The sequence below is a fragment of the Tympanuchus pallidicinctus genome, unplaced genomic scaffold (genome assembly GCF_026119805.1).
Source record: "Tympanuchus pallidicinctus isolate F22 unplaced genomic scaffold, pur_lepc_1.0 scaffold3, whole genome shotgun sequence".
Taxonomy (NCBI): Eukaryota; Metazoa; Chordata; class Aves; order Galliformes; family Phasianidae; genus Tympanuchus; species Tympanuchus pallidicinctus.
Window position 1 is genome coordinate 84868852 of NW_026294747.1, and position 16281 is coordinate 84885132.

The 16281-nt window shown below is 37.6% G+C and overlaps 1 protein-coding gene across 1 annotated transcript in view; it reads right to left on the reverse strand.

Moving 5' to 3' along the window:
• The window catches only part of THSD7A (thrombospondin type 1 domain containing 7A), a 257309-nt gene that overhangs the window by 106777 nt on the left and 134251 nt on the right, over positions 1 to 16281 (reverse strand). The window contains exon 4 of the mRNA XM_052695414.1: positions 12848 to 13679. Within this exon, the coding sequence (XP_052551374.1) occupies positions 12848 to 13679 (832 nt within the window). The remainder of the gene's footprint in view (positions 1 to 12847; positions 13680 to 16281) is intronic.

Genomic DNA, 16281 nt, shown 5'->3' on the forward strand with positions numbered 1-16281 from the left:
TGAGGCTACAGACAGAGAGAATGAAGCTAGAGGCATAGGCCTGGAGCAAATGCACCTAGTGCCTGTGTACTAATGAGCAAGCTGGTAACTGAAAGTAGCCTTTTCACTGAGATTTTACATGAGTGATAAAACTGCACGACTCAAGCAGTAAATTGATTCTTTCTAAAGTACCCCAAATTTCTGTTAGAGAGTGAATCATACTTTTACAAATTTAAAAAAAAATTAGAACAGTTTGGCTTTATATGCCAATGATCTGCTCAGGTGTCTGTACTCTTCGTCCTAACGTTTAAGTCATATAGAAAATGGAATAAATGACTGTAATTATCTTGTCTATAAATCCAACTAGAATTTTATTATTATTTTCATAGAATCATAGAATAATACTTTGTTTTATTATTATTATTATCAATAGATGAAGCTAAATGCCTTATTATGGGACTCTTACCGATCTCTACACTGATACAGAACAAGAAGTTTTCTGTAAGTTACCTAACCAATTTTATTCCATGAGCTTATAACTTTCTTATACAGGTGAGAGATTTTCCACTTTTGTGGGCTTTTTCTCCATACATTGATGGACTGATAACTGAAGAGTTAACGAGAAAAGACAAATAAGATGGGTCTATGATTCCTACCTGTCTTTGTGGTACCCAATAGAGGGCACAAATGGAAAGAGACCAAGTGTTTGTTCACGCTTTTCTAACACACTCCTATTTTCCAGCAAACTACCATAAGGTCTTCCCAAGCACAAGTTACATCTTTTCACTGAATCATCTTTTTCTTCTGTGAATGAGTGCAGTTACTATCTGAACCTGGATAAGGTCCTGGCATCTATTTTGTCTTGAAAGCCATGAGTTACACATCACTTTTACTCACCAATAACCACAGATAGGCTGTAACTGACACTGTTAATTTCATTTCCTGGCATTAGGCCTTGCATAACCATAGTCTATGCATTCTTCCTCTAGCACTGATTTGCTTGGTCCTCGCATGTCTCTTTCTTATTTCCAAAAGTTTTCTTCCACTTAGTGTCACCTTGTTTTAACACAGTTATGCCTTAAAATCACAGGTTCTCTCGTTCTAAGTGGACAACTCTGATATGTAAAACTGGCCTGGATTTGAGGGCTCTCCAAGACTCATTCTGAGGATGCCCCAAATTATCTGTAAATTAGAAGAAATGTGAAAAATCCAAAAGTTAGTGGAAACACGAGTCCACACATCCAGTGTTTTAAGAGGACATCATTCTGAAGATCAGTTTGGTGTTTTTCCCAGCACAACTGTTCTTCATGTTCAAATGCTATAGAGCTTCAACGCGGCATTCATAATTTAAATCTAAAGTTGTACAGCAGAGAGAACATTGTTACAACAATAAATTTGATTAACTTACCCACTACTGAAATTTAACAAGAACTGCTATTTACTGTTTTTACCTAAAATGTTAATACAGCCCAATTGACAAGGTCAGTATAAGCCAAATAATCTCTTCAACATTTTTTCCTTTGTCTGCACTACTCTACTATGTGTTCATCATTCCTTTACCTTTATAAACATTCAGTGTTGGGTTTCTTTAATGACATTTTCAGAGCTATTACTCCTTACTTTCCACCACCGTATACATTTTTCTGTAATATTTATATGTATATTTTTTTCTCTATTTGATTTCCCACTTAATTACATACAGAGACTTCTATACTTCTGAAATGAATAACATGGCTGTGTTTCAGCAGGGAAATTGATGCCAGCATAAACTTTTCTCACTCACAAGAAACAAAAGCCAGGGGTTAGAGCTGTAATGAAAAAGGACATAAGCAGAATTTTACATTTAAATTAAAAACTGTGATCTTTCAACCATGAATCAGTATTTGATGTGGTAGTAGACTTAATACACAGGCTCTTTGCCCTTCTGGCTCTAGAGTTCTCTGTAGGTGCACTCATAGGTTTACTCAGGCTGCTCCAGTCCTGGCATGGCTAACCTACCCTCATTCCTCATGTGGAAAACAGACACATCTACATCTAGACATTGTCAGAAGAGCTCAGCACACTGCTAAAGTCATCCAAACTAGGCATCTATGTTATCAGAAACCACACCAAAGCAACACAGGGATTAGATATCATACCCTCTTAAATATGTCTAAGGAATTGATGTGGATCCAGCTCTTCCCTCTGTTTGCTGAGCAGTTCTACCCCAGAATGCAAAGGAACTCGATTCGTTTTGAAGGCTACTCCACGTTTATAAAAAAATACAAACTCTCCTTGTATTCCAAAGTGAAACCCTACCAACACAAAATAATTGAACACCCGAGACTGCATGAATGAATTAAAAACTCAAGAGAAATGAAAATGACAACTAAAGACTATCTGACATGGGGCTATCTGACAGGGAGAAACCCATACTGAGTGGGAGATAAGATAGTTCAGCAGTTGAGCAGAAAAAGGAAACTTCTGAATGCTTCAGATCAAAGCACAACCAACATGGTTAAAAAATCTAGAACTCTTTAGCAAGTTTTAACACGTCTTCATCTATATAATAAGGAAGAAAAGTAAAGATTTTTTTTAGCACACTCGAGAAAACACGCTGGACTCCCTTAGAAAAGAATAATGTGATCCAATCCCAGTCATGCATGTCCTTCACGCAATCAGGCATTTCTCCTAACCAGTGGTATAATCAGGAACACTAACAGTCTTTCCTAAATCCTGGCTGATCTCATCAGACGCTGTGTCATTAGCCAAATGGTGTTCAATCTTTTCCATCAGCCACAACATGAAAACCACTGTCATACAAGATCATTAAACCAAACAAATCTGTCTGCAGAAACACTTGAAGTTATGACAAATGGCTTAGAAGACTACCAACACTATAGATACTTGAAAACCACAGTACACACACACAAGCAGGCTTAATGAGACTGTATCTTTGACTGAAGGGCAAATTAAATCTAGAGGAAGTCTCTGACAAAGAAAGAAGATCAATTTGTTATTCTCCTCCAAAATAACAATACTTAAAAAACAAAGAAACTCTAGGCTGGTCACACAGGACTATTGCAAGACATTCTAGAACCATAAATAAATATAGGTCCAGCATCAAAAATCCTTAAAATAATGAAGAATATGAAGATGGGGTTTGAATACAAGAATGTTTTGCTTTTCTCTTAATATTTGCTCTGTCTTTTCTCTTTTAGTTGATAATGTACATAGTCATGTAAAATTTCTTACAGCAACCTTGAATGATCACTCCATTGGTCAGATTGCACTAGAAAATCCAGGAACAATCATGCTGAATTTAGACAGTTGTGTAATTTGGAATTAAATTTATGATAGTGCTGAAGTAGCTTCTCCTTCTTTATTGACCACCATGGAACCCTAAGAGATGCCTTGTGTAAGTAATAAAGATTTTGGAGTCAATGTATGGAAACAAGAAACAAACACAGTGTCCCAGTGCATCACAAGAAGCTATTGTATTATTATTATTATTATTATTTTTTCACACAGTGTTCTTCTCAAAGAGTGCACACAGCCTGCTGAATACATTAATCACCAACATAACACAAATACAAACTACCATTCTTCCATCCAATGTACAGTTGGATTTTGAAATAGATTGTTATAAAATCTGCTACAAAGAAAACCCAGCTTATTTTCTCATAAATAAAATTAAATGAAAAGAATAATTCTTTTTAATGAGCAGGTGCTAGACAGCAGGGATAGTAGAAAACTGATTTAACTCCATAATTCAGATCACTCCCAAAAGTTACTGTGAAACGTAAAGTCTAGTCATCCTTGAGAGTTTCAGTTTAAGGTTGGAACACACTTGTTTCTTCAAAGGTTACTGAAAATGCACCTGCATTTTTTCCTGGTGGCAAACGTAATGAATATTCGTCATAACATAGTTCTGATTAATTTTTCCCACAGCTGCACTGTTTGTTATTGGTTGTACTGTACATTGTTCTGAGAAAATGTTAGTACCTCATAGTATAATGGTCTGTTAGAATCAAACAATAAGGCCTCTCTTATTTGTTTATAGTCCAAATACTGTCCAGATAAGTGTTTCTCACAATATTATTCCCATGTTTCTTTCACAGTTTCATTAATCCTGCCAACAAATATGTACAGCCAAAATAGTTTTGAAGAAAACAAAACCACTTCAACTTCTGACACTATAGAAGAAAATAAACAGAAAATACAATTACTTTGTAGAAGGAAAATAAATTGGTTAATACAGGCAAAAGAAGAAATTCTACTACACCCAAACAAGTGGCAAAAGTTTCTGTGGTGATGTTGCAGATATCACAAGATTCTGAACAGACAAGCAAGAGGAATTGGTTAGACAGAGGTAGTATCTTTCACAGTCCAGTAATACAGTGACATGTATGCACATCTCACATTACAAATAATCTTTAAATAACAAGAGGTTATTTGGAAATAGCATAGTGAAAGCACTTATGAAATTTTTTTTTGGTTGAGGGGGAGTGCAAGGGAGGAAGGCAAAGTCAAATCTACCAGGAAGAATTTTCGTAACAGAGCATGAGTTAGCATTTACTTTGTCCCTAACAATTAGACTCATGGAAAGAAAAAAGCTAAAATTTTATTATTTATTTATTTATTTATTTATATCTTTTTATTATTTATTATATTATTCAACATTTAAGTTAAAATAATATAAAGTGTATTATTAATATTAGTTAGTTCAGATATTTTAGATATGCTCCCTATATTCTGTCCATGTCAGTGTTCAATTCCAGTCTGAATGTCTGGATATAAAGGTCAATATTAGGAGCTAGACTAGATTATTTTTTTAATTTTTATTTTATTTTTTACAATCAGCACCATCTAGAAGGATGCCCTTCACACATGTGGAACCTCAACATTATAAAGCTTATGAAGAAAACAAGAGTGCTGCATGTCCCAGATGCTTAGCAGTCAAAAAATAAAACAATAAATTTCATGGTGTTACTGTGAGATTGTTCAAAAACTGACAACAACATAAAGAAATATTGAGCAGTTGTTTGCCCAGGTGAATTTCATGAGGTTCAACAAAGCCAAGTGAGAGGTCTTGCACCTTGTTCCAAGGCAAGCCCCACAAACTGGGGGATGTAAAGATAGAGCACAGCCCTGCTGAAAGGAACTTGGGGGTACTGGTGGATGACAGCTGAACATGAGCCAGCAGCATGCTCTCGCAGCCCAGAAAGCCAAGTGTATCCTGGGCTGCATCAAAAGAAAAGTGGCCAGCCAAACAAGGGAGATGCTCCTGCCCCTCTGCTCTACGCTGGTGAGGTCTCACCTGGAGCACTGCATCCAGATTTCAAGTCCTCAGTACAAAAGAGACACAGACCTGCTGGAGTGCATCCAGAGGAGAGCCACAAAAATGATCCAAAGAATGAAACACCTCCCCTATGAGGACAGGCTGAGAGAGCTGGAGCTGTTCAGCCTGGAGAAGAGAAACTTCAGGGAGAACTGATAGCAGAATTTCAGTAACTAAAAGGGGGCTATAAGAAAGAATGGCAACATACTCTTTAGCAGGATCTGTTGTATCAGGACAAGGTGAAATGGTTTCAAACTAAAAGAGGGAAGATTTAGATTGGACATAAGGAAGATGTCTTTTTACTATAAGGGTGATGAGGCACTGGAACAGGTTGCCCAGAGAGGTGGTGGATGACAGTTCAAGGTCAGGCTCAATGGAGCTCTGAGCAACCAGATTCAGCTGTAGGTGCCCTGTTCATGGCAGGTGCATTAGACAACATGACCTTTAAGTGTCCATTCTAACTCAAAAGATGCTATGACCCTGCCTATAATCAATGAATGTATATTATAATTATGAAATATACGAGAGACCTTAGCTAAGCAAGTTGTTATATCAAAAGAGTATAGATAAAATGCATACCCACATCTTGAGCTCACTGTAAAACTCCAGAGGGGAAATCTCCAGCAGAGATCCTTCCCCCTAGATAGTCAGCTCTTAAATGGGGTCTCGGATAGGTGGAGCCAGGCTCCACCCCTTCCAGTAGCACAGCTGAATTGCCCTCACCTGTGCTCCCAGGGCTGACTCATTGCTCGCCTTAGGTGATAATCAGAGGTTCAGGCTGTGATTCAGCAGTTCCCACACACCCTATGAGTAAAATGTTTGTTTTTTTTTTAAATATTGCTTGTTTTGTATTGTATGAGTATGCACGAGGAATACTCTGAAATTAATGCCTCGTATTTTACTATGTTGGCTTAAATGTCAGAGACATACGGTGATGGTATGGCAGTAGAAGCAGAATCTCCTCACCAATACCCAACAAAATTACCTTTTGTTGCCATGTGACAGATGGAAGCAGAGGGGCAATCTGACAAAATGGTGTCTGACATGAAAGTGCACATGAAGCAAAAATGTTTCACTGAATTACTTCATGAGGAAAAAATTGCACTCACTGGCGTTATTTGACGCTTGCTGAACGTTTTTGGATACAAACAGTGGATGTGAACACAGTGAGGTGGTGGATGGTGCTTTTCAACAGTGGTGACAGCAACAGTGGGTCATCTCTGTTGGTGTAGACTCTTGTGAGTGCATTTGGAATGCTAAAGTCCATTAATATACCTATTCTCTTATGATGAGACAGAAAAGAGGCATAAAATGCAGTATAACAGAATATTGTTAAGATGGTCAGTAATAAATGGAATTAGGCCCTGAGATCTTTGATCTCCAACTAAATTAAGAGTAGAAATTCTACTTAGAAAACATACATAGAATTAATTTGTTCAGTTGTAGAATTTATGGCCAGGAGAGATTATCAAAGTATCTATTCTGTCTTTCATTATATTACAAACCATTCTATTTTGCTAGGTAAGACTAATTATTTGTATCTGAATAAACATATATTTCAAAAAGCATCCAAGCTTGATGATTCCTGTAAAAAATGTATGAATGCTATACATCTAAACAACAATTGTTCATTATATGAAAAGAGTTATAATACAGCGTGGATAAATAAATGGTTCATTGCTGGTGTTTCAATTACTCAGCACAGTGTGTACTTTTCCATCTTAAATCTAGATTTTGGCGTGGTGTGTCAGATGTAGAGCAACACTGACAAGCCACTGTCAAAACAACACCCTCGGTAAGATGATGGAGCAGGTACTTAGAATAAAAAGAAACACCCATTGAATAATATTATGCATATCCACAGCATTTACTGCCTCAAACAAAATCACATTAAAAATCTATGGGAAGTTTCTGACTTTCATATTCATGGAAATTCTCAAAACACAATGGAAAGTGGTAGGGAAGCAATTGTGTTTGCATCCTGTTTCTTTAGTAATATTTTACAATTCTGTATCTCAATGCATCTGACAACTACTCTTCAGTTTTTAGTTATCAGGAGGTTTTTCTTCCACAATAATTGTCTTCTTCTCTCCTGCATTTGTTAACAGCATGTGCTCTGACTAATTCCAAGGTAATTTATTAAGACAACTGTGTACAGCTCATTATCCAAACATGAGATATTTACAGGTGTTCTGCTACTGAACCTCTTACAGCTTCTCACAATTTGATGAGCCTGGAGACTTTCTCTACAAGAATGGTACAGTTACCTTTCCAGTAACACAAGAAATCTCCCTCAGACATGCAAGCATTCATGCTTTCACCAGATCCTCAATGACCAAACTGAAGTTTGCTTATGCACTTTCACCTCTACCACTAGCCCTCTCTGCATTGCTACTCATCCCTTTGGACTCCTGAAGTGTGCCTCCCTGAATCTACTTCACTATCGCCACTGCCACTTTTACATGCTGCCCTTTCTGCCTTCTATCTCATGGGAAAGAATCCTTTAAAGGTTGTTTTTAAGCAAGGATTATATGACAGGGAACAACAAACAAAGCATTGTATGTCTGAAGTTCTCTGTTTTCTGTCTCACAACATATAACTCAGGATGACTTTTCTCCTTCTCCAGATTAATGACATAAAGACCGTGACAGGTTTATGCCGTATTTTTTCTAACAGTCTTCACACAAAAGATAAAGGACAACGAGAGCTCATGATGTGGAAGGAGACATTTGTTGCATGATCCGTGAGAAGAGCACTGGGTTCAGACTGGGAAAGACAAAAAGACCAATGAAATTAAAATGTCACCCTAGAGGATCAGACTGTCTTTCTTTTAGCTATTTTTGATTTCTGAGTATCACTTGTTCATCAGCCTAAATCAGACAGTCGTTTTCTAACTCTCTGGGTATCCAGCTTAAGACTTATGGTCAGTATCAAGTACAGTGGATGTGCTTTATCTAAATACAGGTTTACATGAAGTAAATCTGGCATGATATACCTCAAACTGTCTGCCTGAAATTAGCAGGGCACTTCAGTAACCATTACCCTGTTATCATCTCTCTTCTCTCAGATATAATATTGGAAGAAACAAATACTCAGTCTCTCCCGAACCCAGAATTGAAGTATATAAAGTATACTAAGTAAAGTATAGCAATGATATCATTCCAAGAGAGATTAATTCATTATGAGGTACAGACATATTTCATTAGGTGTTGTACAAATGCATAGAATCAGTGAGGAGGATAAGAAATAGTAAATAATTACTCTCCAAGGAGGACAGAGGGAAATATGATTGTACTATTAAATGTATAAAGCTGCTAAACCAAGCTGCCCAGGAAGACTTCAGAATTTTTTAACTTCTGAATGCTTCTATTTTCCACCACCATTACCCAATATTGTCACTGCATGTGATTTCCCACCAAAGAAATAAAAGCCCTGAAAATAACCAAAATTTTACTGTTGCTTCTTGCATTGTAACTACAAGCCATCAATACTGTTCTCAAATATGCCTCTGCTACAGGGATGCTGTAAGGGATCAGTAACCACTCAGCCAAAGACCTGTAAGGGTCTGTTTCCTACTTCTCCACTTCTTCTCCCATGCAAACAGGAGCTTCTTGTTTGCTTCTTGTTTCTAGCTTAAGCAAAATAGTAAGCTACATTCAAACAACTGAAAAATAAATGTGCAGAACGGTTGTGGTTTTTTTTAATAGTTACTCGTAGCTTTAACAGAACTGTTTTACATACAGCTCCACTTGCAGCCTTTTGGCCTGGCAGCCACAGCCTGTCACCATGAGCATCGGCCAACCACTAGAGGGGAACCTGATGCATTTGGTCAGAGAATTTCCAAATGTTTTGCTGAAGTACAGAAACATATAGGTGAAGAAGGAACACTAGCTCTTTTCCATGTTTCTACAGTTACAAATGCTTGCATCCATAACGTGCTCCCATCATTCCAAATTTCATACGCTTTCCCCAGTCCAGAAGGATCTTACTTAGCAAAACCTCACAGTGAAATGGTCATGTGAATGACCAAAACACTATAAAAGCAAAGTATTTTTTCCTAGGCTTGAATAAAAACATCCAAAACATTTTTGCTAATATTTTCTCTTCAAGTCTGCTCAGGAAGACATTTATGAGGGAATGTTTGAGATTAAATGGAGATTAAATTGATGGAGAAGCAAACAAAAACCGAGTTAAAATTTTAATAGAAAACAACAGGCTTAACATGAGACACAAACATCACAACTTGTAATAGTGCAAAGAGTTGCATTCCAATTTTTACACAGACACTGTGTTTCTCTGCATTGCCAGTTTTTAGTCTAATGGCTCTCTGTGGGATCTCTAACAGATTCCACTTTCATCAGAAAAAAAGAGAAAACATTTCAGAAGATCAGTTCTCTACACTAAGAGCGACACTCTTTTAGTTCTGTTACATATCCAGGACAGCCATTTTGAAGACAGCTTTAATTATTGAATTCTCTCTTCTCCACTAATTCTATTTTTAAAATACTTTCAGTGCATCAGAATTTTAGACTGTAGGCAGTATAACAAGCACCTCATTGCAAAACAAGCAATACAAAATCCAATATTTCATCCTTCACGGGAGACTATGTATTGTTCACTTGGCAATAAAGTGTATAAATTACACTTTGATTTTCTTTTTTCACTTCTCTTTACCATGACTGGTGTGCTGATGTGTCTAGAGAATTTGCCTTTTTGAAGTTTTGCTGACAGCTTTACAGAATCATTTTCTCTGGAGCATCCTTCTGAAACATGTTTTTTGTAACCCTTTTTATACTGTATCAATTTTGCTACCTCTGCAAAAAATATTACTCGCCTGAGGGTTTTTTTTCTTCCAGTCATGCTGCTAGGGGGCTGATTGTTTCTGATTACTAAAGTCAGAACTCACTGAAAATGAACTATTCAAGCAGAGGAGCATCTCACATGAGCACAGCAGGTTATCCAGTCACCTTACTTGTCATATTATTTAGTAACATGCCTACTATGGATGGAGATTGTAAAATCATTTTTGCTGGCTGCACTGACAACCTACATAGAAAAATAATTCTATTGTTTGAGATTCTGGAAAGGTAACCACAGAATAAAGCGTTTGACTACAGAGTAGAGAACACAGAATAAAATAAGCTGATATATATATATATAAGTGACGCATAGTTCGGTCTTTAAAAGCGAAGGTATCAGTGCTAGTATTTCTCATGGGAGTCGTTTAATCAATTTTTCTTGTTTTTACTATGCAATTTGAAGAAAAAAGATTATATGCTGAACTTGATAGGAAGGCTATTATATGATAAATCCTTTCTACATTTACAACGTAAAATTGTATTCATTAGACATGAAAATATTCATTGCATCATTTATATCATTTTCTCCCCAATGAAGAATTGTTCCTACATTGTACCATCTATTGTTTCTCTGCCTCAGGCAACAGAATTCATCCATTTCCCTGCTGCAGCCTGAATATATGGTGCATCTATGGTATGCTGAGGTGACTGCATTTAAGACAGCATTACTGATCTGAATGAATTCAAGAGAAAGTATAAAGATGATGAGAAATGTATGTCATAAACTGCCTATTATATCTTACCTTTCTTGTGCCATTTATCAGAATCTCAGCATAGGAATGTTCCCCCCACCAACTTCCTTTTTTTTTTTTTTCTTTTTCTTCCTCTAAATATTGTAGTTCTGAATTATTTGTTTAAATGTAAAAAATCTTGGAGACTTTTAAACAGAATGTCTGGCTGCCAGCTACCAGGAATCAGTGTGTTTAATAAATTATTCTTTGTATTTAAAGTGTAATGATATTCTTGGGCTGCATAATATTAGGCTGGGAAGGGAAGAGGTAAAAGCAGCTTTTTTCTGTACCACCATGGAGACTGTGCTGCAGACAAAATCTGACACTGCCTGAGCATGCTGGCTTTGAGATTCCTTCTACGGACACTAATTCAACCCTAACTCAGTGTTATTCAAAGATTACTTCCCTAACCATTCCTGATATGTGTTTCTGACCTATTCTTAGAAACCTTCAAAGATGGAAGCAACACAAATTCTTCAGGCAGTTCTTTCCAGAGCTTCTCTATGCCTGGTATAAGGAAGTATAGTTTCATTCAGTATCACTGTGATTAAGATCATTTTTATTCTCTCTCTATATCCATGATATATAGAGATTAACTCATCCCAGTCTTTATTGTGACAAGATTTTACATACCATTATACACCTCACATCCTCATGCAGTTGTACTACCTCCCAGCTAAACAATTCAAACTTTCCAGTACTGTAGCATTAATCATCTGGACTTACACTGACAGGTACTTGGGGGTGTGGTCTGTAGCTGCACACTGATGTTCAGCCATGGAGAAATGAAAATTCCATATTAATTTGAAGTTTTGTGATTAAGTGTACTTAAAAAGATGATGTTTATCACACTTGAAAAGCTATAATGTGGCTTTTGAAAGGTAAGGTTGAAGCCACTGCAAGTTCTATGACAGAATGTTAACGAAAAGTACCCTGAGAAAAAGCTAATAAAAGCCTACCTAGCAGAAATGGATGTCAACCTGATTCAGCAAGGGATCTTACTCATTTCACAGATGAAGTAAACCTGATTGATCATGTATTGTACTGGAGGGAAGAAAGTAGAAAGAATCACATCACAGTCAGAAAAAGGTAGAAGAGACAGAAAGAAGACTTCCAGTTTGACAAAGATGTTCTGGGTGGTATGCAGGAAAAACAAGAGCTAGCAAGAGAACATCAAATAAAACAAGCAAGTGGAAAATTATATAGTTGCAGAAAAGCACACAGAAGCCTATGGAAAGAGTTATGGAAACATCTGCAACCACCTAACATCTTGAAAAGTACAACAATAAATAAATAAAATGAAAATACAAAAACAGACGATAATGAAAAGTTTACCACTGAGAAATAAAAGAAGAAAAAGGTGCAGAAGCAAATGAAAATAAGTGGGAAAAGGTACACACACACAAGTTTCACCGTCTCATAAATTTCACCTTAAGAAGCAAGGACAAAAAAATACTGCATGCTCTTTTTCATAACTAAAGGCATTGGACAAAACGCTGCACTCTCAAGCAGCATCTTCCTGTTATCATATGTCATGCCCTAACTGTTCTTCTGAAACTTTTGTGCCTTGCAGGCAATAACATCATCTGCTCCAAACATGAACGACTCATTAAAACCTGCAGGTGAAAACTTGCCTCAATCCATAGAAACAGAGCTGACATTTGATAAACTTCATCAAGTTTTTAAGAGAAAAACATGTAGACAGACAGAGAATATGGAGTTAGTATAGTTTAATACCGCACATTCATGCAATGCTTACTATGATCCCCAGCACAGCTTGAGCATTTCTTGTCACAGAAATGTTTTAATCTTGATGAGGGATGTTCATACTAGAAATAACGCATGTGGTAAATTGTGTCTTGGGCTCTATGAACTAATATCAGCATGCACTTATGTGTGCTTTATCTTGGAGTTAATAGAAACAAATAATAATTTGCAAATGAAGAAACATTGATTACCTCAGAGCAGCAGTTTTCCCATTTCTGTGAGTGCATGTAACCTGCCTGGTTTGATACCCAATTTGTATGTCCCAGTATTTGTTGTCCTGTCTATTTTGTCTGTTTCGATTTCTCTTCTTCTTAATTAATTCACGAGCCTCAGGATCCCGAACTGCCTTTTCTCTGTCCTTCTCCTTGTCCTTGCTCTTCCCTCGTTTTCTTGCTTGCCGTATTTGTCTTGAATGGGGCACTGAGCACATGCTCCACGGTCCCACATTTAGGCTATAGAGGCTTTCTTCAGCAGCACATGGGCTAGACTGACAGACCTGAAATTCAGTGAGATTTGGGCAAGCAGACCCACCAAATTGTGGTGGGGCCACCACATGCCGAGTTCGATGCTGAAGCCCACTGCCACAGGTCTTAGAGCACTCCGTCCAAGGGGCAAACTCAGACACAATGCAGTCCTGACGGCACGGGATGAGGCATGCCTGCTCCTGGCGGGGCTTGGGCTCAAAGTACTCACAGATGACATCCTCAGCAGGCACCCCATTGGACTTCTGGATGCAGGTGATGTCTCTTGTCTGAATGCCATCCTCTCCTCTGAGGCACTCCTGGGGCTTCTCATGGCTGCGGGAGAGGACGGGCCGGCACTGATCCCACGTGCCAATCTGCCAGTCATACAGCTCCTTGTGCCAGTCACAGACACGGAAGCAGCTCTGCTGGTTGTCCGGCCGCTCTGGCTGCTTGCAGTTGGTGGGCAGTGTTGTCCAGCCCTCCACATGGGCACACCACACTGCTCGAGTCTGGATGCCACCTGGGCCACATTCATCTCCCATGCATCTCCCCCACGGACCTGGAAAATAAGAGAAGACACTAATGTTGCATGCCTAACTGTTCTTTGACCAGGTGTGAAGCCAAGTTGAGAGAATCAGTTTTGTATTTCCAGTATCTATAAGAACTTCAGGCTTGGAGAAACACAAAACAAATATTGGTTATTCTTCATCTCTTATGATTATGGATAGATTTCGCTTTTTACCCTAGCCAAACTGAACATTTAATTTCAAGAATATACAAAGGAATTAATCCCATTAGAAAACCAAGAACTGAGCCATCAGAAAACGTGTCTTTGACTGAGAAAATAAGAGGCAAAGTCTTTGCCTGCAAGGCATGAATGTAATACTTTCTCTCACTTACATGAAAACTCTTTTTCGGACTGTCTTAGCTTTTGCTTCACATTTCTATTTTACTCCCCTTGTACTCCCCTTGTACTTTGTGTCCATTCTTCTGCTGTACTGCGTTAAATAATTAGAACAAGACAACATTTTGGGAAAAAAATAAAGGTAATTTCAGGTAGGCCACATCTATTCTTCCTCTATTATAATTATAAATGGAAAAGAAAAAGGAAAGGTAAGGAGTTTGTACCAGAAAAGCTCTGAAATGGTTATATGGAAGAAATGCTTAAGACAGAGACATACCACTCTCCAAAGAACAGAAGTTATTGCTTTTTTTAAAATCCCTAAGGTCTATGATAAATACCCCCACACATTTCTATAATTAGTGACAGCCAGATCAATAAAAATCTATATCCTTGAAAGCTCACAAGACTGCTTTTTCTTGTATTGAAAATAGCAATATTCACCAGGCACTACTCAAAAAATGTACAAATCACAGGTTAAAAACTGTTTTTTTTTTTTTTTTAAGGTCCCCCTCATAAAGTTCTAATCTTGAAAGTGGTATTTACACATTGTGCACTGACTTACTGTAAAAAAAGAAAAGCATGAGCAGTTGAGAAAAAAAAATATAACAATCTGACAAAGAAAAACATCCACCTGCAGACAGTTGGCCACTCCGAATACTTTTTCTCTGAATATGGAGTGCTACTGTTCCATGAAATATCTAGGTCAGGCCATTCAATCTTTATTCATCCAGATGACCTCAGAGACTGTACCAAGACTACTTGTGAGTAAAGTTGTGGGAATTTCAGGGTGGAGACTTCATTATTTCCAAAGCAGGCTAACAGAAGAATTCTGGTGCGGCACACCAGTAAGTTAAATTAATTATGTCTGATAAAAATTATTTAAAGTAGTTTGTCTTTGAATTACTGGAAGGAAATTTGATGCCTTGCCTTAGAACTGATTCACACTAACTTTAGAACTCTCACCAGTTTTAATGCAGATGTCAGCAATTGCAGCTCCAAAAGACAATTACAGCCTGGACTGAATATAAAGAAGCACAGCTAGCAGGTCATACAAGATGATCATCCCTTTCTACTCTGCTTTCTAAGATACCATGTAGAGCACTGTGTTCAGCTCTGGGACCTTCAATATACAAAGTACATGCACCTGACATTGTGAGTCCAGAAGAGGGGCAATGAGGATGAGCTTCAGAGAGATCTTAAAGATATCTTCCAGAACCTAAAGGAGCCTACAGAAAAAATAGGGAGTGACTCAGGAAGTGTAGCAACAGGACAAGGAGTAATGGCTTTAAACTAAAAGAGGGAGCTATATGGTTTAGTAGCTTGTGGTAGCAATGGTAATGGGAGGACAGCTGGATGAGAAAGGACACTTATAGATCCTTTCCAACCTTGTGATTCTATGATTCTATGCTTGCACGGACCACTCACTACCTTTGGCAATGTAGATATATTTAAAATAAATAAATATCAAAAACTGCAAGTGTGGAAATTGGGAAAGAAATAAAAGAATGTTCTTTTTAGAATAGGCTTTTCCATCCAAAATAACAATGAGATGCATGACAGATTAAATGTGTTCTGATTTTGCTATGAAGTAGTATGCAAATTTATAAAAGCATGTCAATGAGCATGAGCTAACAGCACTGATGTGGTCCTGTGAGAAAACAACTAAGGAGTATCTCTAAATTTATGTAGGTTTATAAACGTACTGCTAATATTAGTATTGTATTGGATCCTCCTCTTTATCTACATAGAAATTGATACCTAATTTTACATTGAAAATAACCTGTTTAGACTATAAGGCTATAAATATTCCAGCACCTTAAATTTTCACTTTACTACGCCCTTATGGTTTGGGTTGACTTGGTTAGGTTCTCTCCTGTCAGCTTCCTTAAAGGTCTAAAGGGCTTCCACACTAAACCAAATCAATTTTCATTTGGGCAGAAAATTAAACTTGAGGAAGGAAAGAAAGCTGAAAGCAAAAGCAAGAAAGACTTGTACACAGTTCTCCTGCTTGCTGGACCTCAGGGATGACTCAGTGTTTTTAATCTATACAGTGACCAGAGGCATTAAACTCTGTCCTCAGTTCCCAGAAATCTCTCTTCTCACCCAGTTTGGCCATCTACCCCCTGACATACCCCTCACTCTCTCAAACTTTCTTTTTCTTTATATGCTCACTGTCCCCCTACCTAATGACATGGTTTTTACCAACTACTTATTTGAAAAATATCACACCAAGGAGCAAAAAAAATTGAAAGAGGTA